We start from the raw sequence: 24,890 nt of genomic DNA, 5'->3' as shown, positions 1-24,890 counted from the left end.
AACTGGAAAAGATCGAGGGAAGGGGTGACATTGTCCAAAAAGAAATGTACTCTTTATCTGACTTATGTAACTGTTACCCCTCTGTACATCACATTTATAATAACAATAAAATTAAAAAAGAAAAGCAGAAAGGAGCCACGTATTTTAGGTACTTTCACTCCTAGATCTCCTTCTATGTTCTTTTTTTTAAAATACAGAGGGGTTACAGTTACATGAGCAAAGTAATGAGTACAGTTCCTATCAAGCATTGTTACCTCCTCCTTTTTTTTCCTTACCATCCCTTCCCTCCCACCTCCACAACTACACTCTCCCCACCCACCCCACCCCCACCTAAATTCTAAAGTTCGTTTTTCAACATAGTGTTTTGTACATCTCATAGTTACAATGGGTCAGCCTGTACCCCTGTTTAAGCATTTTGTTTTTTCCCTTCCTCTCCCCAAATTAGAGAAGTGTATATACAAGATGCAGGGTACTGACATCAAATACAGTGAAAACAGGGGTTGTACCATGGGGGATGAACATACAAAGAAACAAAAAAAAATCACATTGTACATTACGTTTCCTTCTATGTTCTTATAAATCTTCTTAGATCTTGGGTAAGCCACTGAAAACTTTTGTCATAATTTTTGCCACCTGAAAACTGGAATTAAAGGAAATAAACAAACCAATTAAAGTTATCGTATCTTTTTAGAGGAAGCCCAATTTGAGAGTTCAGTAATCACTAGCAACCGATTACCATTCAGGAACATATGGGTACAAGGAGTAAGTTTGAATGGTGTGAGAACAAAACTCCAAGGGACAATTTTATACTACTGAGGAGAAGAATTCTCTAGTTTAGTTTAGTGGGCTTTTCTCTTTCTTTCTTTTCATAAAAATTGTAAACTCTAGGGATATATCTTGGGCAGCAAACCAAAGTGTGTTAGCTCATAGGCCTAAAGAGAAATTAATACTGGGCAATGGGGAAATTATTTTGAACAAAAGTGCAACCACCCATAGTTAAATCAATCAGTTAAACAGACTTTTTTCGATATGTATGTAACCAGATTGCTAAGGAGTTAAAACTAAACCCAAGATTTTAATCAGTGTTGAGTATTCAACAAAACACCTAACAGTAATATAAAGAAAACGTGTATTTTTTAGTGGTGGCCTGTGGTGAATTTCTATTAACCACTTTGTCTACCAGTTGCATAATAACTATGCCTCATTAATATACAGAAGTTTTAGGCATCTTGAGATTCTCCTCTAGCTGCTTTATATCCTCCCTTATAAATCACCTCTTGCTGTGCACTGGTGGCTCACGCCTGTAATCCTAGCTACTCAGGAGGCTAAGATTAGAGGATAGTGTTTCAAAGCCAGCCAAGGCAGCAAACTCCCAGAGACTCATCTCCAATTAACCACTCAAAAACCAGAGGTGTAACTGAGCTCAAAGTGGTAGAGCACTAGCCTTGAGCAAAACAAAACAAAACCACACAAAACAGCTCAGAGACAGCGCCTATGCCCTGAGTTCAAGCCCCACAACCGATAAATCACATCTCTTTCTTGTAGAATCTTCTATAAAAAGCTCTATTTATTTTCCTGGAGTATGTCTACCATTTTGCAGAAAACAGTGAAGGTTAGCTTGTTTGGTGCACTTACAGCCTGTCAGGTTTAAGACAGAACAAGTAGGCTATTAAGACTAAAACCTGGGAGTTAATTTTCAAATGTTAACACTTAAGAGTTCCCAAAACTGGAGCAAAGAGCTCCAATCACCCCAGTTTCCTCTGATGAAAAGATGTTGTTAGACACAATATCTAAAAAAATCCCTTGGTATAATAATTTAGCTGAGAAATCTCTCAGTATAAAGTACATGTTAACAGTAGAGCAGATTTCAACTGGTGGATATGTTTGATCACCAACCCTCCTTATTTAAAGGTTTTACACATATATTTCAACTGAAATTGTAGACTAAACCAATGGTCAGTGGTAGAGAGGCTCCTAGATGAAGCTTCAAAGCTTTAATTTATCATAATATTATTTCTTTCAAGAATTGTTTACTGATAATCTGGCTAAGATAATCAGTAGGTGGTGGTTTCCTCTTCACTCTTGTGCCTTTATACTGAAACATCCCTTATCCAGAAAACCCTTTATTTCCAGAAAAGAGAATCATAATTCTTTCATTTGGAATCCAATCAGGATTTATTCATTCTCCTACTTTCCTGCAAATAATGTAAGTTGCTTATGCCATGAAGTCATAAGGATAAATCATACATTTATTTGCTTTTGACCAAATTAGAGCCTGACAATGGAGATAGACAAATGAGGAAACATCTGGAAACTCTATGCTAAAGGCTGATGACTGTTTGCCTAGGATAGTGACCAATGAATAAACTTGATCTTGAACTAGATATGAAGAAAGAAAATCAGTGTCTTCCACTTAGTTATTTTGAGCATTTCTAGTTTCAGAGGCTATAACTCCTTAAGTACCTATGTGAAAATGCCAACTCTTTAGATTCCTCACATTTATAACTATAGGCTTTTGGATTACTTTGGATATGCATGTATTAATATTCATGGAATCATAGCAAAATCTAAAACACTATCAGCCTTTGATTTTATAGTAGATCCTCCTGCTCTAGATATATAGCTGAGTTAAAATCTACTTTGAAAAATTCTATCTGCTTGCCTGCCTTGTCACTATGTGAGATTCATTTCCCAAAAGAAATCACTGTACCAACATGTACCATTGTATACAGATTGAGGTGCTCATGAAAAACGTTGTTCTAGACACAATACTGTACTAGCCACAATACTCACAAAGTTACTAAGTTAAAATTGTGTCCAACTGCTTGTTATCAACCAACTGACTTTCTTCTTTTAATCATTCAAGGACATTTCGAGCATTCCCAAACATGCTTTTAGCGTGGTAGCAGTCGTGCATTCGTGCAGAGCGAGACACAGATGCCTGTAGCTGGTGGCAGTAACATTTGCTAACTAATAACATGGTACTTAGTTTTCCACCTGGGAAGAGAAGCTGACTTTTCGTAGACTCAGAAGGTGAGAAGAGGATTTATTCCCAAACAGGGTATATATAATCCCACAAAAGAAGGGTTGGGACTATGTTGATATGCTTAACTGCTGTGTTCCAGGTGCCTAAGACATAATAAATGTGCACAAAGGCTGAGAAAACCACAAACTATATTGAAAAGTCTTTATCTTGTATATCCACCATGCTAAGGAAACAAGCAGTTATCTGGGAAGCAAGTCCTCCTCTGCATGGGCTCAGGTTCCTTGAATTTCTGCAAGTGTTTTGTAGAACTGTGCCCATTCATCATTGGAAGCATAAGCAATCTGCTCCCTCTCATCCTGTACCTCCCATATCAGGGTAATCTCTGACAAGCTCAAGGGACTAAACCATCTTTTTTACTGATGTGAAAAGAAATCAATGTTTCTGAGACCAGCAAGTCTGCAGTTTGTTTCAACTTCAGTTACAGCTTGAGACCAAACCATATGTGTGTTCTATTAAAGTAGTGTGAGCTTCAGAATTACTTCACTAATCTTGTGTAGTTTTCTTGTTAATATTGTATACAAGTTTACTGAGAGTATGAATTTATTATAACCCAGGGTATGGAAAACATATACCAAACCATACTTTCCCCCAGAATGTAGAATGAAATCATCAATTTATAGACAAAAAATTGCATCAAGAATGAATGTTAAAATGCACAGAGAATTAAAAAACATAAGTCAGAAGCTGGGTGCTGGTGGCTTATGCTTATAATCCTCACTACTCAGAGGCTGAGATTGGAGGTTAGCGGTTTGATCATAGTTCGAAGCCAGTCCAGGCAGGAAAGTCTGTGAGACTATTCCACAAAAAAAGCCAGAAGTGGAGCTGTGGTAGAGCAGTAGAGCAGTAGCCTAGAGCAAATAAAGCTCAAGGACAGCATCCAGGCCCAGATCCAGGTGTCCATTCCAGCACACACACACACACACACACACACACACACACACACACACACACACACACACACACACACACACACACACACACACACACACACACACACACACACACACACACACACACACACACACACACACACACACACACACACACCAAAAATATATGTCAGATAACTCTCTTACTGAGTATGAAGATGGTTAGCACTTTCACGCACTTCAAGGAATAGACTAAAATCCCCATATTTGATCTTTGTGTGTGTGTGTGTGTTTTAGTCATAGAATATCTATATTTTACATGTACACATTTACTAATGAAATAAGAATTTGTCCTCTTAACATACATTTAAAATTCAAGGAGAGGATAGTTACCAGTAGCTCATAACTGTAATCCTAGCTACTCAGGAGGCTGAGGCAGAAAAGTATCCATGAGACTCTTATCTCCAATTAACCACTCAAAAACTGGAAGTGGAGCTGTGGCTCAAACTGGTGGAGCTTCATGCAAGAGTTCAGGGACAGTGCCTAGGCCCTGAGTTCAAACCTCTCAACCAAATGCCTTCCCCACAAATAACAAAACCCTCCCCCATAAAATTCAATGAGAGAGTAGAGGCAACAAATAGTAATAAAATAAAATAAAATAAAATTTGAATCAGCCTTGATGGTGTTGAATCTGTAATCCTAGGACTCCAGAAGCAGAGGTAGGGGGAGGATTTCAAATTTAAGGCTATATAGTAGGTTCCAGGCCAGCATAGGCTACATATATAATAATTATTTCTTACCTTTGAAGTTTACTGCACCAACTGCAATTGAAGCCAATCTGAGAGGATACGCAGGAGTCACAACCATTGAACTGCAGGCATGCTAGAAAATAGGAGAAAATAGATTCACCACCAAAAATTGACAGAATGGAAGGGGGAAAAAATAACTGTTTTAACTTGCTCATCCCTATGCACATTCAGGATCAAGCTATCCATGCATGGCAAGCATTCTAATTATATAGTTAACACAATAATCATGAAACAAGTATATCATCAAACTTGACAATCATCCCCCTCAACAACTGTTCACATATTGGCTTACTGGGTAGTGGGGTCATCTCTACTGCAGAGACATTTGTGATTCTTGACATTTGTAGTTCTACTCGGTGGTACTCGTAAATTGTTCTTCTTCGAACATCTGCACAAACAAATTCAGAAAGAAAATAAAATCAGTTTTTCATATTTCCCCACATATAAAATGATAGCACTTTAGTAATAGGTGGAGAACTATATACTTTTTTTTACCTGATACTAAAATAACACTTCAGCCTATGAAGAGACTGTACAAAAATCCCCTGAAAAACGTGTACACAGAAGTCTTTCTAATTTATGAAGATGTAAACACTGACTATGTGTTAGATTTCTTGCTGATTGAGCCAGTCCAATTTTTGGTCATCCAGAGAATTCCAATGGTGTTTTCTTGGTGGATTTATGTATTTTGAAAAGTTTAGACACATGAAATAATAAAAAAGATGCCATAATTTCTCCCAAGTTAAAGATCAAAGTGAAATTTTTTTTAGAGATGGGCAGTAATTATAAAATTTCACAGTCTAAAGTTAATGCCAGAATGGCATTTTGATGCCTGTAATAGTTAAAATACTATTCTTAAATATAAGTCAAAAGAGATAAAAAGATTTAAAGTCAAAACAAAGAGTTTCAAATAGAAAAATAAAGATGTCAAATTATCCCTTCTTGCTAATGATACAATCCTATCCATAAAAGGCCCTGGATATTCCACCAAAAAGCACCTAGATCTAATAAACACTCAAAGCAATGTAGCAGAATATAAAACCAACATACAAGTATATTTTCTGTATAATAATAATGAATAGGCTGAAAAAGAAATCAGGAAAACAATTCTGTTCACAAGAGCTTCAATAAAAACTAAAATAAATACCCAGTTATAAACTTAATCAAGAATGCAAATGGAAAAGACTTCTACATTGAAAACTGTCAGATCCTGAAGACTCAAACTGAAGAAGCTATGAGAAGTTCGAAGGACTGCCCATATTCATAAGTTGGTAGAATTAACATTGTGAAAGCAATCTATAAATTTAGTGCAATACCCTTCAAAATCCCAATGCCACTCTTGGCAAAAATACAAATATCAACCCAAAAATTCACGTGGAAGTTTCAATGACTCCAAATAGTAAAAGCAATCTTGAGCACAAAGAGAAATGCTGAAGGTTTCACAGCACTGGACTTCAAGTTGGAGCCACAGTCCTAGAGACAACATGGAACTTGTACGAACATGACTTGAACACCAATGGAAGACCCAGAAATCAAATAATAGCTGCAGTCATCTAAATTTTGACAAAAAGATGTACCACCTTTTACAAATTCTTAAGGCAAACAAGATGATTACTTATCTTTGACCTTTGTCTGAATAAGGCAAGTTTCTAATATGGAGTTTTCCCATGCCTTATGTTGAGCAATTTAATTTTCAGAAGTAAAGAGATAATATGGCCTGGTCATAAAGACCACTGGATCATAAAGACCACCCATCATCTTCATCAATTCATGTTATCTTTTGCAAATTCAACTACTGATACTGACTGGGAAGCCTCTGATAGTTAAATACTGTCCATAGGTATGGAGCAAAGAGAAAGGGGACCTTTTTCTCCAGGCCGGCTCTATCGCTTGCTCAGGCACCTCCAAATACTGGGAGGAGATGAACTTAACAAGACCAAAGCTAATGAGAATGTTTTTTGTTTGGTGCCTTGCCAATCAATGACAGCTTCCAAATGGTCCTTTCTGTATTATGTCAGAGATGCCTCTGTCAAAAACAAGTCATTAGGAATTTATTCACTGGTTGGCATCGTCAAATGGTAGAAACCTTCATTTGACTCCAGAAATTATTTAATTCATGAATCTGCTTCAAAAAACATTAAGGCAAAATGATGTTAAATAGAATCTTGCTGAGATGTTAAATAGAATCTTGCTGATATTGATACTAGTCTCAACTAGTCTCTTACACTTTTAGCAAAGCCACATTAACTACAAAACTTATCTGTGATGAGCTTTTAGACACTAACAAAAAAATGAACAAAGTAACACATAGAGGAAACGTACCTTAAGGATCAATTTTTCTATTCTCATATTTTTTTAATCTCTTAATAGTTTATTAGCATAGCAAATAAAAGGTTCACTAATATTTTCCTATTTATGTTGTCAGTACCTAATGACTGACCCCAAATGGTTCAACTTTATTTTCTAGTTCAAATAGAGCACAGCTCACAGCACTATTTATTGAATCCCTTTAATGTAAATAGCACAGGTTGCATAACTACAATAAACAAGGTTTATTCCCAGCATGAAGACTCAGGAATAATAAGAGGCTTCAGATTAAAAAAAGACAATATCATAGCAGTTACAAACTTCCACACAAAGAAGCTGGGCAGCAACAGAATTAGCTCGTTGAGGTTGTTAAGGAAAACATCTAGAAATAAAAAATGCATGTGCTCCAAAATTTATTTCTACCTCTGCCTGTCATTCTATGCCTATTAACTGGTAATATAATTATACCTTAGATAATGCACCAAAAACCATGGGTGATCATGAAGAGTAAATCCAAATCTCTCTGACTGCTCATTTCATCATTCTCTGACTGCTTGCAAAATTTGAAGTTGTGGCTAAAATCTAAATGTTCAAATTTACTTGGGCTCAGTATTTGAAGGGAGTTGGACATGTGGCCCAGAACAATACCTTACCAGCAGAACAATTGGCACCCTGCCATCCTTCTCCTTGTGTGTGTAGATTAACTAATGGATCCCAAAAGTTACATCTACTGGCTTTGTTTTGTCATCACTTTGCCCAAGAAGCAGCCCCAATGTTGGTATAGCAAGTCAACATGGTGGCCCAGTGGCCTCCTGTCACTTGACTGTAGACCTGTGACCAACATCATGGCTCCTTCTGCCCAGAAAAATATAATACCCTGCTCCCAAAACTTATGAGAAAAGGTTTTAGTATACATTTGGAATGTCAACGAATCTCATGTCAGTTCATTATATTTCATGTCCTTAATTATTTTTTTCTGAAAGAATAGGAAGTTGTGACTTCATTAAATAAAATCTGGTGAACATTTTAAAATCAGAGTGTTTTATCAATTATAAATCACAACAAAAATACAACCAACAAGAAAGAAAATATTAGAGATATGTAGAGATACATTAGTCAGATGTTTAGTCCTCAGCTGGAGCGCATCCTTGTATTATTTAAAAAGAACAAACTTCTTGTAGTAAAATTCAATGAGAAAAAAACTAAATTCTTATAAATGTAGACAGGCAGTACTGGTGAAAAACAGAAACATTCTGTGAAGTAAAAAAGTGTGAGTCACAACAGCAATGTTCATTACATAATAGGGGAAAATAAGCAGGAATTAAAGTGTGAGGCAGTGCAAGTTTGAAGGAAAACGTTGAAAAGAAGGTAAAAACTGAATACTTGAATTCACCATTTGAAATGACAAAGCAAATAAATCTTGGTAGGAAGATCCCAATGCTTTTTACAGCAGAGTGATCAGAGAGCTGAGTTTTGCACAGATAAGCTTTTCATTTATTGTTTGTTATCAAATAAATGTTCACTACGCTGAGCACTAGTGGCTCAGGCCTGTAGTCCTGGCTACTTAGCAGTCTGAGATGTAGAGGATAAAGATCAATCAAGGCAAGAAGTTAGACCTCATTTTCAAGGAACAGGCCAGGTGTTTGGTATATACATGTAAAGCTATTTGGGAAGCAGAAATAGGATAGCAGTCTGAGGCCATTCAGGCAAAAACATGAGGTCCTATCTATAAAACAACTTAAAACAGAAAATAGTCTTAGCATAGTATAACTTAAGTAGTAGAGTGGCTGCCTGCCTAGCAAACATGAAGCCCTAAGTTCAAACTCCAGTACTTTCAAGAAGAAAAAATTCAAGTCACAGTCAAGCAAATACAAGATGTTAGAAATTTGTGAATTTAAGAATTAAGCATGATTTTGTCAAAGAAGGTGTTTTTTTTGTTTGTTTCTTCAGTTGTGGGGTTAAAACTCTGGGCCTAGGTACTGTCCCTGAGCTCTTCAGCTCAAGGCGAGTGCTCTACCACTTGAGCCACAGTGCCACTTCTGGTTTTCTGGTGATTAATTGGAGAGAAGAGTCTCTGGGACATTCCTGCCTGGACTGGCTTTGAACCATAATCCATGATCCTCAGATCTCAGCCTCCTGAGTAGCTAGGGTTACAGGCACGAGCCACTGGCACCTGGTCTTACAAAGTATTTCATCCAAGGGCATTTTTTGTTTTTGTTTTTGTTTTTTAACAAAAGAAGTCATGACATCTAGTTCTTCTTTTGTTGCATCTTGTGAGCTAATAAAGAACTAAGAACCCAAACAACGAATGAAAATGTGGTGTTAGGGAAAGCTATTTTACCTTCTGCAGAATGAATCATTTTGAAGGGCTTTCCATTACGAGGAGAGCTAAGCAATGCAATTTAATGGAGATTTATAGGTTGATCAGGCCATAAATGAATGGAAATGATCATTAACATTGAAAATAACAGGTGAGGCTGCATTCTTCTGAAAAGACTCAAAATAGGTTTTCATAAAGTATGACAAAAGAAAGGAGATCTTCAAATTAACAGCAGCTATCTATATTTCTACATTTTCCACAGTTTTCACATCACTTAAAAAATTATACTTACTAAGTCATTAAAATGGATGTGTCCTACCACAAAATAAAAATTACAAATTATTTTTTATCTGGAAATGAGATACAATGTTTATACTGGAAAATAGACTGTTTAATAAGTACATTTATAGAATTTACTACTTAGCAATAGCTGAGATGCTAAGACCAGTTAAGAACAAAATAAGTTTATGCAAATAGTATGTGGTATTCCACATTTTATTTAAATATGTGTTTGGCACTCTTGCCTGGTCCAATCTGGCATCCCACAGTCACATGTGTCTGTTTAGCGTAAAGTTATTTAATTAACTTGAATTTAAAGTTCATTTCCCAAGCTCACCAGCTATAGAGCATATCTACTGCAACCTCACGAACTAGTGAGCTTCACATGCAGAATACATTTTTCTTTCCCCAGTAGTATTGGGATTGGACCCAGGAGCAGCCTCACACTTGCTGGGCTAGAGTTGTACACTTGAACCATACCTCTATCCCAGCTTTTGGCTGGTTGTTCTAGAGATGGAGTCTTGAGGGGTTTTCTACCCAGGCTAGCCTTGAACAATTGCCCAGATTTCAACCTCCTGAGTAGCTAGGATTTCAGGCTGAAGACAACCAGTCCAGGCTTTGAGAATACTTTCAATAGCACAGGACGCTCTATTGGTCCAGGTTATTATTTCATTGGAAAATCAAAGCTTAAAATACTTTGCATATATAATAAGCCAAGCTCCGTTCCTGTTTATGAAGGTTATTTTATTCATACTCTACCTAATTTTGATCTATTTCTTTGAAAATTTACCACCTTATCTGTAAATTTATTCTTTAAATATATCCAGGCATGGCAAATACTTTAAAGATTTTAAAGATCCTCCAAGAATCTTTGTTTGTTGTTCATATTGGGGATTGCACCCAGGACATGACACATGCTAGGCAAGTATTCTACTACTTGTTCCATGCTCCAGCATCTTTTCAGAATTTTTAAAATATGTTTCGACCGAGATGTTAATTTTGAATTACATTTCTAATGTTTGCTGGTGAGGATTGAATAACAACAATCCACAAGGGAAGGCACACGTAACATGAGCACTGTGGATCAGTGTGTAACAGGGGATGCTGATGAGGAAAGGTTTGGTATTAAGAAGGTGTCAGGTAACACACTACTGCTGTGGGAATACAGGGGTGCGTTCCTCTGAGAAACTGTCACTGCCATAACTTGTAGTGGAAACATTGCAGGTTAGGCCAGTTGCTGCCTGGATTTGCTTCTGTTGTTATAATTCTCATGCATGTGTTCATAAAACTTTGTAATTAGTCAATTGACAAGGTCCAAGGTTTTCAAAGAAGGAAAAAGAAAGAAAGACAGAAAGATGGAAGGAAGAAAAAGAAAAGAGAGAGGAATGGAGAGAGGGAGGAAAGAAGGAGGGAGGAAAAGAGGAAGAGGAGATGGTAGTGGAATGTAGGGATACTGAAGTGAAGGAAGGGGAGGGGCTTGAGTCTAAAGGAAGAGAAAAGAGTGGAGGGAAGGGGAAAGGAAGAGAAGAGGGAAAAGGAAGGAAGGAAGGAAGGAAGGAAGGAAGGAAGGAAGGAAGGAAGGAAGGAAGGAAGGAAGGAAGGAAGGCAGGTATCAGGGAGGGAGGGAGAGGGAGGAAAGGAGGGAAGACAGTGGGAGTGGATTTTCTGAGTTTCTTGCTGCTTAATTTAGACTCAGGAGAGAGAAAACATACTGCGACATGAGCTGGAAGGTCAGCATTTTAAAGGTTAAAAAATTACATTTTAAGTGGAGGAGAGAAAAACAAGCAAATGACAGTGGCACTAGCATTGTGTCTGTATGCCGAGGACCAGGCACATGATGCAATTGAATATACACTGAGGTCCACAAAGAATTATGTCATCAGGTTATTCAAGAAGAAATTATGGAAATTAAAAGGGATCTATGTATTCGTATCACAATGTCAAAACTTCCCAGGAATCAAAAGACCATTAGAGCAATAATGAAATACCGTATTCTGTTTTTCAGATTTGTGATGTTAAAAAATGATAATAATCTGACAACATTTGGGGAAATGTGGTAATTTAATATAATGCTAAAGGGAGAACATTGAAGCAATTTGTCAAAATATGTAAAACACCATTAGTATTTATCATATACAAATTCATGTTTTGAGTCTCAGATATGAGTAAAAACAGGATAACACAGATATACAGCACAGATAATTAATATGAGCAATCTTCCACCATTAAAGAGAAAGTGTCCATGAGCTATGAAATACATGAATCTGCTGTTACATTATGATTGCATTTTATATCCATACCTAAAAATATAGGAAAAGGTCTCATACACTTTAAGGGAAAACAGGTCACAATGATATGTAAAGCAAAATGTCTACTTTCTTAGTTTGTCTTTGTGTATGCACATGTTCTACATGAGGGATTGGGTAGAGCTACATGAGGGCTTCCAGAGCCAACCCTTTGAAGTAGATTTGCAGGTACTTTGTTTTCTTCAACTTTATATATTTTTAAGTTTTTCTGACATTTTAAAAATTATCCTGAGTTAAAAGGTACTCTGATTCTGGGGCTGGGAAGGTGGCTCAGTGGTAGAGCGCTTGCCTTGCATGCCTGAGGCCCTGGGTTCGATTCCTTAGCACCACATAAAGAAAAAAGTGGCACTGTGTGGAAGAGCGTTAGCCTTGAGCTGAAGAGCTGAGGGGCAGCGCCCAGGCCCAGAGTTCAGGCCCCATGACCGGACCCCCCCTCCCCCCCCAAAAAAAAGGTACTTTGCTTCTAATTGCAATGACATATTTCTATACTTATATGTCTGGGATGTTTGACAAACCAAAGTCACTGAAGATCTTTTTATTTCAATTCTGGACCTGTGGCATCAGAAAGCTGTCTCTGAGCTGGTGGCAAAGCTCAGGCGGTAGAGCACCAGCAATAAATAAGCAAGCTAAGCAAACCCAAGGCCTTGGAGTTCAAGGACTGGTACAACACCATCCCTCCCCTCCCTGCCCATGCCACAAAACAAAACAACACAAAACAAAAGCTGGTCTTGGTGGTTCTCTTTTCTATAGTTTTATAAGTGCATTTCACAAAAAAAGAGAAAGTGAATTAGTAAGAAAACAAAGGCAGAAAACATTCTTGAAAATCTTAGTACTGAGACATTAAGAAGTACTCAACATCATTCTCCAAAAGCACAGTAGCTCTGAGTCCTGTGCCAAAGGGTTTCACATTAAAAAAAAAATGGTCTTAGCACCCATTCTGCTGGATGCCTGGGTTGGACTGTGATCCCCCAGTTAGCACCACTGGCTTTATTTTATTTTTTTTTTGAGGCTATTATAAATGTAGTTGCTTTTCTGATTTCAGCCTCGCTCTTCTCATTGGCATATAGGAAAGCTATTGATTTTTGTGGATTAATTTTATGCCATGCTACTTTGCCAAAGTTTCGAATCAGCACCACTGTCTTTAAACTGATGATAGTGATATTGATGGCGATCACCACAGAAATGACATCTGTAGGTACAAGTGCATGTCTACCTTTGTGCCGGGGATTTCCTGCTTGGTATACATGGCATTTCAAGTTCTAAAATGGTCATTTTTTTATGTGTAAAAAGTCACATAAGCTAAATAATAGGTTCAAGGTCTCATGATCAATACTTGTCCTACATTAGTCTTTATATTTTATGTGCTTTTAACTATTTTTTGTCTTTTATTTTCTTAACACAAAGATTAGTTTCACCATAGGTTTTCTTTTCATGTTTCTAGAAATAGCAAAGTAATTTTCAGCTCTAACCTTAGGACTATTTATCAGTTCCCTCACAATGTTTGAATTCCCTTTGATATTTAAACAATCAAGTCCTTTGATTTTTTTCTAACATGAAAAGAACTGCCTTTAATTATGCTTTAAAGTTAACACTGAAATCATTTATTTTTTGGAAATATTTTCTGTCACTGGTACAAAGAATAAGTAAGGAGAAATCTTAATGCTAAATAAGGATTTTGAAAGTGGTATCAAACCTTCACCCAATCTGATAAGAGTAGTGTAGAGAGAAAGTTTCATTGGGGAAAAATATCCTCCAGTCTGTGACTCAGATTCTTATACTACCATTGGTTAGGTTATGCCAAAAGCTTAGATTTTATAACCTGTGTAAGGAGATGACTAAAAGAATAGAAAGCTGATCATATGAGTCCAAGGGCTGATATACTGTACTTTGAGATGAAATCACTCATTACTTAGGAAAAAGATCTGTTGTTACCTAAATCTACAAAGGAGAGGGAAAATGGAATACCAAAATGTAAGGGTGTAAATTCCCTAAACGACTACTCCTAATAGTGACAGGTGTTAAAATGGAAATTTTGAAAATGACTTAAATGTTTACCTAAGTTCTCGTTGAATGAATAAAAAGCACACAAATATCTAGGAATTATTTTTTTCTCAGCAAGAAATAAATACATACACAACTCCGAATGTGCTAATCTTGGGTAATTCTAATCTCTGGTCCGCCTAGCTAGACATTCAGTGAAATGTTTCTCTTCCTTACTAATGTGATCCTGTTGCACTTGGTTATATGGGAACCGATTTTGAAGAAGATTAACATTTTCTGTTCCCCAGTGACTTTTAAGTAGAATACATCAATTCTAATTTTCTTGCTCCTATGTGGTCTCATTTAACACAGCAGAGATGAGAGAACTTGAGACTTAGAACTTCCAATTCTTCTTGACTAATTTTTTTTTTTCTGGATTGAACAAGAAAGTCAACAGGAAGTAGGGTTATTGTTCCACAGAGGCTGAAGAAAAGCCTTCCTCTGAAACTATTATTTGGCATACAATTATTTAGTTGAATATTAGATCCCAAATATTAGACATAATCTGGTCTCCAAATGCATATGGATTTGGATATTTTCTCTTTGCAAACCTGACAAGTCAAAATAATTTCATCATGAGGAACAAACTAAGTTAATACACATTAAAATATATTTGTAAAAGAAATAGTGCTTTTGTATTCTGGTGGGCCTATTTCTGGAAATAATAATATAGCAGATTAGCAATGTGATCTCCTTAGTGAGTGGCAAATAAAATTCTTCCAGGAATAAAAGGCTCCCGCAAATACATGAAAACTAGCATTTCCTTTACCTTGTGCAATAACTGACTGAAGTCATGCTCTATTTAACACCTCTGAAAAGAAGAATGTGAGAAAGTCCCCCTCAAACAGGAACCAACCCTGACTCTCTGGAGCTCAGCCTCTTATTTAAGAGTTCTGTCAAGTGGCCTTTCTGTTGTCGACACATACTAATATATCCTTGTTTTGTTCTCTTGTAATTTAGTTTCTAGAAAATCTGCTTTGATTTAACAATTTCCTTGAATATTACCTCCCACAATTTCTCAGCTAACAAGGAGAAATGCAATGAAGGGAACACATTCTTTCTCAAGTTGAATTGCTATATACAAATGCCATTCTAAAGGATGATCACCCTTATAATGTTGCCAGCCACTTACTGCTCTGAAAAGTCTAGTTTCCACTCCATTTACTTGCTGCTTTTGAGAGATGACATAATTAAATAGAATCAGCTCAAATCAAGACCAAACATCAGACACATGAGATAAATTAAGTCCACCATTAGAATGAAATAAAAGAAGAAGAAAAAAACTTTGAGCGAAGAGGAAAGAAATGACTTAATCTTGACATGTATTCTGTTTTTACTTCTTGCTTGAAAATAAGCACAAATGGGAAACAAATTCTCCCATTACTTATGTCAAGACTGTTTTTCAAGGAAAGGAGGTTTAAAAAGCAGGAGTTTTAAAAGACAGTTATTTACATGGTCCAAACTGCTCAAAACAAATGCAGTTTTCATTTTTAATTTTTTTTCCTTTTTGCTTCCCTCCTTCTTCCCTCATTCTCTCCCTTCCATTTTCTCTCCCTCTCCCTCATTTCCTTCCTCCAGTACTTTCTCCCTCCCTCCCACTCTCCTTCCTTCCTTCCTTCTTTTTCTTCCTCCTTCCTTCCTTCTTTCCTTCTTTTCTTCCCTTTTAACCCTTACTCTGGTACTGAGTTTGAATCAAGGATCATCTATATACTTAGCACACATTCTATCAATAAGCTATACTCCCAGAAGCTGTTTGACATTCTACTATGATGAACAGCTTTCCAAAGTAACACATACTTTGGAATCTACAAAATATGAATAAACTAAATCAACAACAATAATTTAAATAAAATAGAGAGAGAATCATAGCTTCTCTGCTAGACTGAGCTTCAATGGTATTTTCATTTGCCTAAATTTACATTTTTTTCTTTCATCTCCCTTTCAACTCCAAGTTTTGCACACACATGTAAAACATAAAATGGACCATAGTTTCCTTTTTCTCCTCAATTTTAAATGAACAAACAAATATGGAAATAAACATTGAATGTGTGTAACTTAGCGGGTCAAGCCAGATCATAAAAGCCTAAATACTTTTATTTTGAAATATACATTTCAGAAGTAGTTGAATTCTTTTATCATTATTATTATTATTATTATTATTATTATCATCATCATCATCATCTTTAAGTAGTTGTACAAAGGAGTTGCTATTTATTAAGGCTTTTTTAATGTATGCTTTAAAAGTAATGTGAATTTTAGAAGTGATTGGCTTATATTTATTTCTAATTACTGGTAATATATCCCAGAGAAACACTAAGAAATCACTTGTTATTTTTCACTTTTCTTTTCTACTTTTTTCCTAAGAAAAAGTGCTTTAGCTATGACAAGTTTCGGAATAATAATTCAATTTTTAAAAACTTTGTTTTGTTTTAGTGCATTATTTCCCTGCAGTTCACACAGTGAATTAATGGGAATTATCTTAAGAATCATTATCTTGCTCTCACTAATATTACCCTTTGAGATCAAATTAAGTTGAAAATAAAATGATTCTTGGTTCTGAAAAAAGACAAATATGGAAAGGAATACACAATCAGGCCATTGATCACTATTTTATATTCTTCTTATTAATGAAAGAACTATCTTGGTTCAGCCAAGCCAAGTATTCCATAGTTGGGCTATTTAATCTCAGTTACCTACATTTATCAGTTCAAGAGTAATGGATGCAACTGTCACCCCTCTGTACAGCACCTTTGCAATAACATAAAATTAAAAAAAAAGAATAATGGAGACAGCCAACCCAGTAGTAGTTGTAAACCAAATAGTAGATGTCATAAGCATCCATCAGATACATGATTCTTTCCTCAGTAACATCAGCCCAAGACTGGTGCCCTTAGGCATTGTCTATGCACCTGTACAGAAAGCTCATACTTTGCAGTCACACTTCTACATACTGGGAATTTGTTGGATCCTGTGGACAACGACAAATGCATCTGACAGCCCCACTTTCACTGGATGATTGGTCGAACTTATCTGTGTGACCAAGACAGGAATCTAGAAAAGAAAAAGCAGATTAGATTGTTAGATTTGAACATCAGTCAAGGATGGGGGCAGGGATGGTTCTCATCTTACTTAGTGAGCCAAACCAGCTATCAGAGATGAGGGACTAGATCCAGTGCAGGAAAAATTATGAAAGGAAGACTTACAACAACTCAGAATAACAGTCTACTACAGGAGTTTAAGGGTAGGAAAGAGCTCCTGGTAGCAGAGATGGCTATTTGCTATGAAATGTATCTTACTTTCAGAGAATCTGATGCTGAGTGCTGCAAGTTACACATTTAACCCCCAAAAACAACCATCAAAAAAGAAAGCTTCATGGATATTTGGAGTTTTAAGTAGAGGAAAGGAATCCCTGAATTAAATTTTTTATTGTTTTCCTAGATTTCTTTTTAATATCTATTTCCCAAGGAGCTAAAAATAGCCTAGAAATAAGTGCACTGCTAAATATAAATTTAACCATCACTGTGTTGATTACTGAATAGTATTAGTCATTTATGATTGATTTAATATATAGCTTAGCCTGGTAATTGTTAATGCATATTGGAGTACACCATACTTGGTGAAGCATCTCTTGAGAGGTTTATGAGGTTTATAGGTCATCCTAAACATACTAAATTTAAATAAAGGAATCAGAGATCTGAATATGATAGGCACTTTAAAATGTTTGCATATAAGAAGGTACAAGATAATGGGGACAGATCATAAGAAGAGGGTTTTTGGTTATTGTTTTGTTTTGGTTTTTGGTAAGCCATGCCAATGCCATTGGAGTTTATTCCAAAACACACAGGAAGACTGAATTAGGCATAGTGGCACATGCCTATAATCTCAACACTTGGGAGACTGGGGATTTTGAATTTGAGGCCAGTCAGACCTACAGGATAAGTTCAAGGCCAGCCTATTGTATATAGTAAATAAACAAACAAACAAAACCCCCCAAAACCAACCATCAAAAAAGAAAACTTCATGGATATTTGGAGTTTTAAGTAGAGGAAAGGAATGCTTTTCCATTTGAAAAATTACACATTGACTGTTGAATTATGAAGACTGCAGGGGTCCAAGGGAAATAGAGAAAATAGTTAGGAAGTATCCAAATTATCCGGATAAAAGACACATGGCTTCTACATCAGCAAGGAAGAGGTGGATTCTGGGTGTGTAGAAATAGATGACAGTATCAAGACACACCATAGATTTGATAAAGATGGTGGCATCAGGATTTCTGGTCTCATTGTGCATTACATGAGAAATTCATTGTTGCATGACTTCACACTGTTCTATTAGAAGGGCATTTTCAGCTCTGAGCACAGAGAACAACTAGACAGCTCAGAGTTTAAGACCTAAATGGGCAGAGGTAGAAAAAGTCAAGAGAGCAATGGCTGGTTCTGGATAATCAACATAATGGCAAGTACACTGGCTTCAAATGCTTTCTTTAAAATACAGCAAGGTTTCATGAGAAAGAGGCTAGGAGTACTAAAACTGTGGTGTTTGGTCCTGTTTAAATACTGAAACAAAAATATACAAAAAGCTACTGGAATGTTTTCTTTTTTATTTTTTTTTCTCTCAAAAACACTCTTATTAGCATATGTTAGTTGTCCAAGGGAGGGGGGTCCCTTGTGACATTTCCATGCACAAATGCAATGTATCCTGATCAAATTCACTAACTAGATCACTCTCCCTCATTCTCTCTTCTTCCTTCTGAAAACAAATCCAACAGGTTTCATTGTTCTTGTTTTTATATATGACAATCAACTACATTCACCATATTCTACCTTCTTCGCTCTCTTGATTCCCTCCTTATACCCCTTCTCAGTGGTACCTGCCTTCCAAAAGAACCTATTGTATATTCTGGCCAGTTATTTTTTAGTGTATTTAAGTTGCACAAAGACATTTCACTGTGATATTTCACATATACATACATTGTACTCAGTCTCTTTCTCAATCCCCTCTACCTCATTATTACTCAACTTTCTGAGCTTCCTTGTGCCATTTGATGCACAGATCCAATGTATTTTGATATTATCCACCTCTATCATTTTCTTTCCCTCTCTCTCTTCTACCATCTCTCAAAACAGTGCCATAGTTATGCTCAGGCTGTTCCATTCTCTATATATGCACACACATATATATGTATCTTTTAATACTAAATTCTGAATATGAGAGAGAACAAGTGACCTTTCTCCTTTTGAATGTGCCTAACTTCACTTAACTTGATGATCTCCAGTTCCACCCATTTCCTCGCAAAGCACGCAATGGCTTTCCTATCTATGGATGAACACTAATCCATTGTGTATATATACCACATTTTCTTAGTCTGTCCATCAGGTATAAGACACCTGAGCTGCCATGAACATTCCATGTCCTGTGTTGCCGTAAACATATACCAGAGCCAAGTATGTAGTTGACTACAACCTGGGCATTGAAAATCCTGTTTATGTCAAATAACTTAAATGCCTGTTATTGCCAAAGATTAGCGAAGAAAACAAGAACATGTCCAGACTTCCTCAAAGATTTCCGACAGAAAATATTTCTGCCTGAATATGTGATATTGCGATATTGTTCTTATTCTGAGCCATAACTTTTTTACACTGAAATAGAGAAAAATCAAGTAATCTGGCTGAATTTTCCAAGAGTAATGTCCAGAATTAAAATTCATTAAGATGAATTAGGTTGAATGCTAACAGTCACATTTAACGTGAAATACTTATTTTCCCCCCAATATCAAGGAAAAGTGTGTGAATATATTTGTAAACAAACTATTGATAATGATAGCCAGTATTGGGCAAAAGTATCACACGAATTAGAGTGTTGTACTGTCATAATCATCTATTCCACAAAAGAGCCTGTGTTAATATGAGGCACTCAAAGTCAGTGAATTGATGATGAAAAGAGATGACAAAACCCTAAAAGCTGTGGTTATGGGTAGCTGTAGCTTGCCTTTGCTATACACAAAATTCATCATCAAGATGCCTCTAACTCAGCCAGTCTGAAAACATTAAAAAAACTCTGAAGTACAGAAATTCTTTTGTTTTTTGAGCAATGAGTTTTTTGTTAATTATCAGTAAGTGCCTGTAGTAGCTGCCTTCTCATGATCAAAGCAAAGCTAAAGTTTTTAACAAGGCCTCTGTGATTTGCTTTCTGCATTCTTGAGAACTGTTTCCTTTTGAAGTATATTATTTTCATAGGACAGAGTGCAAAGAAGCATTGTTGCCAGGCAGAATATAATTTCAGTCCCAGCCTGGTGGCTCATGCCTGAGCTTAAGGCACAATTTAGTGGGAACCCATTCAACAAACAAGCCTAGCACTGTGGTTCAAGCTGGTAATTCCACCGATTTGGGAAATATAGATTGGAGGACTGCAATCTCAGACCTACTGGGTAAAAAGCGAGAGATACAATCTGAAAGATTGCTTAAAGTGTAAGAGGGCAGAGGTGTGGCTCAAATCATAGCACATCTGCCAAGCAAATGTAAAGTTCAAAGCCCAATACAAACCCCCTCCAAGAAAAAGAAACACTTTGCTATTGTCTTACACATGCATTCCTGAGTCCCCCTTTTGAAATGAATTTTAACTTTTGTTTTATTTTCAAATTCCATCAGTTGATTATTTGTTAGAACTTTTTTTTTTCTCCTACAAATGCTCTATTGAGATAAAGAGTAAGGTTAGAACAAAAAAGAAGTTATCATAGCTAGACAAAATAAAGACTGGAAAGTTATCAGAAGCAAGCCAAGTTCAGGCAAGCAGAGCACCCTGGCCTTGGAAAGAAGATTCAAGACAAAAGCTCTTCCTTCTGCACACGGCTGTGTCTATCAATGTCTCCAGGACTCAGGGTTCACTGTACCTAAAATATAAGCTTTGACATCTGTCCCGAAAAGAAGGAGATAAAGGCCATGGCTGCTGCAATGTCAGGCATTGGGGTTTTCTTTTCTTCCCCTGCCTTTTCCTGCCCTGCAACCCTCATTCAAACATTGATTTATTCCTATCACAGGTCCTGCCTTGCAAATTCCAGGTGGCACAGGTGCTCAGCATGAGCTTGAATGTAACTAAGGTCCTAAGGGTGATTCACACCCACCAGAATTGAGCTGGAAAAGAATCATTTTAAACTCATCTTGTGTCCAGTTGCTAATCAACAGTATGGTATCTGGCTGCCTCATGCTACAAACTCAAAGTCTACAAATAGCCCAAGCTTTCTAGCCCATTTACTCCTCTTTATCCACTCCACCCTAACTTCCTTACCCTATTTTTCCTTAAATTTTTGGCCTGGTGTCTGTATCACTTGGTAAACAGGCAAACTCTTTTTAACAAAACAACATACCAAGTCAAAAACATGAATAACCAAGTTGTCTATAGACAACATGGGCAAAAAATTAGTTTCAGTTAAATTTAATGTGAAATATTCAATGTGATTTTTCACACAATGTTTTAATTCATTTTAACATCAAGTAGTCAAGTCTTCCATGTTCCAGGTATTAAGCAATAGACTCGATCATGGATGAGATTAAAAACAGAGATGAGCCATAATTGGAAGGCAAATTTGTAACAAACCAGCTGTATAGTATGTATCTGCAATCTCTTTCTTTTGACATATTAATTGTGCTTATCTATGAAACAGGAGAGGGAATCCCATCATAAAATTGATCTTCATGTTGAATTTTGATAGCATAGGAAGATGGTTATAATATGAAGCTAAGTGAAATAAAATCAGGATACAAAATTTTGGATACAGAATTTGGATACCACAAACAAAAGGTAAAATGCATAGCAAACTAGAGCAAGATGTTAGCAGTGGTACAACTATAATCTTAGTTTGAGACAGAACAATGCTGAGTTTGATGAGTACATAGAGACATCTAGTCTCCAAAACCTAAAATTAAAAATAAAAAAATAAAAATTATAACGTGACTTCCATTCCCCAACTCTACAGTTACATCCTGTGGGAAGTCTCAAAGGAGTCAGAGAACAGAATGTAGTCAATTAGCAAAGTCAGTCCCTGTATTCAAAGAGCGCCTGCAAACTTCATCCCTATGTAACTCAGAGTGGGCTTAGAATATGAGAAAAGAAAATTGTGAAGGAGAAATGGGATGAGCCTATTCAGAATCCATTTTTCAGCTATTTTTCACCAGGTCAAGATCCAAGCCAAGTGCTGCAGGACTTCTGATGTCTTAAGAATAAAAATACAGGTCTTTCATTTATATATTCAAATACTGAGTTGTTGGCAACTTTGTTCAACCACACAGACAGCATTTCATCTGTGTGAAGGATGGTGGGCTACCAAAACAACAAACTGTCACCTGAGCTTCCTAAAACACAAGTCAGTGAAGCAGATGCCCACCGTGTGTCTTGGCTACAGAGTCAGGCTTGAGGTGAAGGCTTTCTCTGGGTGCACAATCAGCTAAGTGAGCTTGCCTATTTATGTCCAGCTTGGGCACAAACACTAGAAAGAGAAGGAAACTCTACAAACTCTACACCCTGGGGTGGGAGAGGCAATGAGTGCATCAGATCCTTCAGGGACAAACAGCCTTCCTTGAACAACACGGCAAGGAGACAGGCTATGGCCTGATAATGGGCAAGAACCTCCACTCTCTGACATAACATCTATCTTTATTGAAGACAAAGGAAAGCCACTGGCAGCATTACATCCATCGTCCAGCACGACAGATACTGCTAAAGGCAGAGCCAACATCAGCAACAGCTTTCTCGTTTCAAAAATAACTTCCATCTTTCACCACAACATTGATTTTTCTACTTGGCCACATGAATCGCTAATTTATTTTTACTTCTAGTATTTGTTTTGGGAACTTAATACAGTGAGAACCATTCCATGTGTCCATTTTTAACATTATGGAAAGTAAAGTTCACATGTCAAGAGATGTCTCATGTAAGGTTAAAAAAAAGACATTCATGCATGCAAACACACTTGAGCTAACAGAGCATGTAGGCAAATTTTTATTGTTTCCTATGTTTAAAATACAGGGAAATGCCGTGGTAGAACATCGTGAGATTTTTCCTTAAAATATGTCAGGGTTTGTAGTCAGCATTTTATTCCATTTGGGTTTTTCAATTTTATATTGATACACAAAATTCATGTGTATAATGCTTTTTTACACACTTACATTCATATATATTTTCTACATGCAGATGTATAAAGGTTTTAGGAAATATATATCATATCTAGAAACATATAATATACAATATATGATATATTATATGTTTCTAGTTTTGTTATATATTATATAAAATATTCATATTCCATTATAAATCTAGGTCTATATTATATGTGTATTATATATGCATCATATAACATGGATATGTTATATTCATTATGTATTTTATAATATATATTAATGTTATATCAATCTATCTAATACATCTATCAATCTATCTATCTATCTATCTAATATATCTCAAGCATTCTCATCCATACAACACTAACTATGGGGACAAATTGTACTTTGATGCTGGCTGGCTCATTGTTGAGTCTCTTCTGGCCTTTTTCTCTCTTGAATTATCCAGTTCCCATAAATTCTAAAATTTTATGTGTTCCTCTTTTAATATTTTCATCATAACAACTATGAATTCTGGGTTATTATAGTTTAAATAAGAGAAATAGTCTTTGAAGAAATTTAAAAACTCCATTAAGGGCCCCATTAAAACCTACAAGTTATAGGCAAGGATGATTTATTAGCTATCCTGTTACCATGGAAGCAATGCGCGTCACACTAAAGAACATTAGGTTTACTACATAAATGGTGGAAGAGATTTAGAAGTGGTTTTACTTAATAAAGTGAAGTTTCTCTATAGTGACCTTCTGTTCAACAAGATGGTAAGGTGCCGAACTAAGAAAATAGAATCGGAAGATTCCATTATTCATTACTTCTTCCCATCCCCATGTAATAATATTATGTCTTTTTGTTTTTAATTGCATTATCCTAACCAGATGATCATCCTTGCCTCTCACGTGAACTGGAAGTAGATAAAAGTCACCATATTATCAATACATACAAGAAAAATGACATCTTTCCCCAGTGTGAATCCAGAGTAACAGAAAATTCAAACCAAGAGCAGAGTGACTGCAAATTCAAAATTTCAAGTGAAAAGAGAAGAAACAAGTCAGGAAAGGTGCCACTTCTAATTGACGATGTGTGCCAGGACAGACAATGTCAGACACAAAGATATTTAACTTTAAATCTCCTCTACTCTTATTGAAAAATGTTGAGAGTAAAGGTTTCTTTGTTAAATTATTAATAGATTAAAAATTTTAGTCCATATTGGTTGTAATCAGACAAACCATTCTGAGTGTACAATAGCAATGTAAACAAAAACAAAGATTCAGATTCTCGGGTTGCAGTCAGTTATTAACAGAATAGGAAATAAGAATTTGATTTTCTAAATTTCACATATAAGAAAAAATCCTCATCTTTCTCAGCTTGCTTAGCCATAAAGAATCATGTGTTACCTAACTCCACAATTAAGTTGCGAAATTTTTGTGGAACACTTTTTTTTAAAACTTTAAGGACACCAGAGATTGTCAAACAGTTGAAACAATGCATGTGCAAGCACTTTGCAAAATAACTGACTATGCAATGTGCTGTTTTATACTATCACATGATTTTTGTTGTTGTTGTTGTCGTTCATGGATCTTGAACTCTGGGCTTGGGTGCTGTCCCTCAGCTCTTAAGCTCAAGACGAGTGCTCTATCACTTGAGCCACAGTGCCAATTTTGGTTTTCTGGTGGTTAACTGGAGATAAGAGTCTCACAGATGTTCCTGTGCAGGCTGGCTTTGAACTGTGATCCTCAAACCTCAGTTTCCTGGGTAGCTAGGATTACAGGCGTGAGCTACCGGTGCCCAGCTATTATGTGATTTT

The 24,890-nt window shown here is 36.3% G+C and overlaps 1 protein-coding gene across 1 annotated transcript in view; it reads right to left on the bottom strand.

Moving 5' to 3' along the window:
* Positions 1–24,890, bottom strand: part of Plxdc2 (plexin domain containing 2) — a 391,989-nt gene that overhangs the window by 77,401 nt on the left and 289,698 nt on the right. Inside the window, exons 8-10 of the mRNA XM_069990475.1 lie at positions 16,928–17,027; positions 5,017–5,112; positions 4,716–4,797 (exon numbers count right to left, since the gene is read on the bottom strand). Coding sequence (XP_069846576.1) covers positions 4,716–4,797; positions 5,017–5,112; positions 16,928–17,027 — 278 coding nt within the window. The remainder of the gene's footprint in view (positions 1–4,715; positions 4,798–5,016; positions 5,113–16,927; positions 17,028–24,890) is intronic.

Source organism: Dipodomys merriami, unplaced genomic scaffold, assembly GCF_024711535.1.
Source record: "Dipodomys merriami isolate MVZ:Mamm:240054 unplaced genomic scaffold, mDipMer1.0.p SCAF_4, whole genome shotgun sequence".
Taxonomy (NCBI): Eukaryota; Metazoa; Chordata; class Mammalia; order Rodentia; family Heteromyidae; genus Dipodomys; species Dipodomys merriami.
Note: the sequence above shows the minus strand (reverse complement) of the source record. Positions and strands in the feature narration are given on the sequence as shown.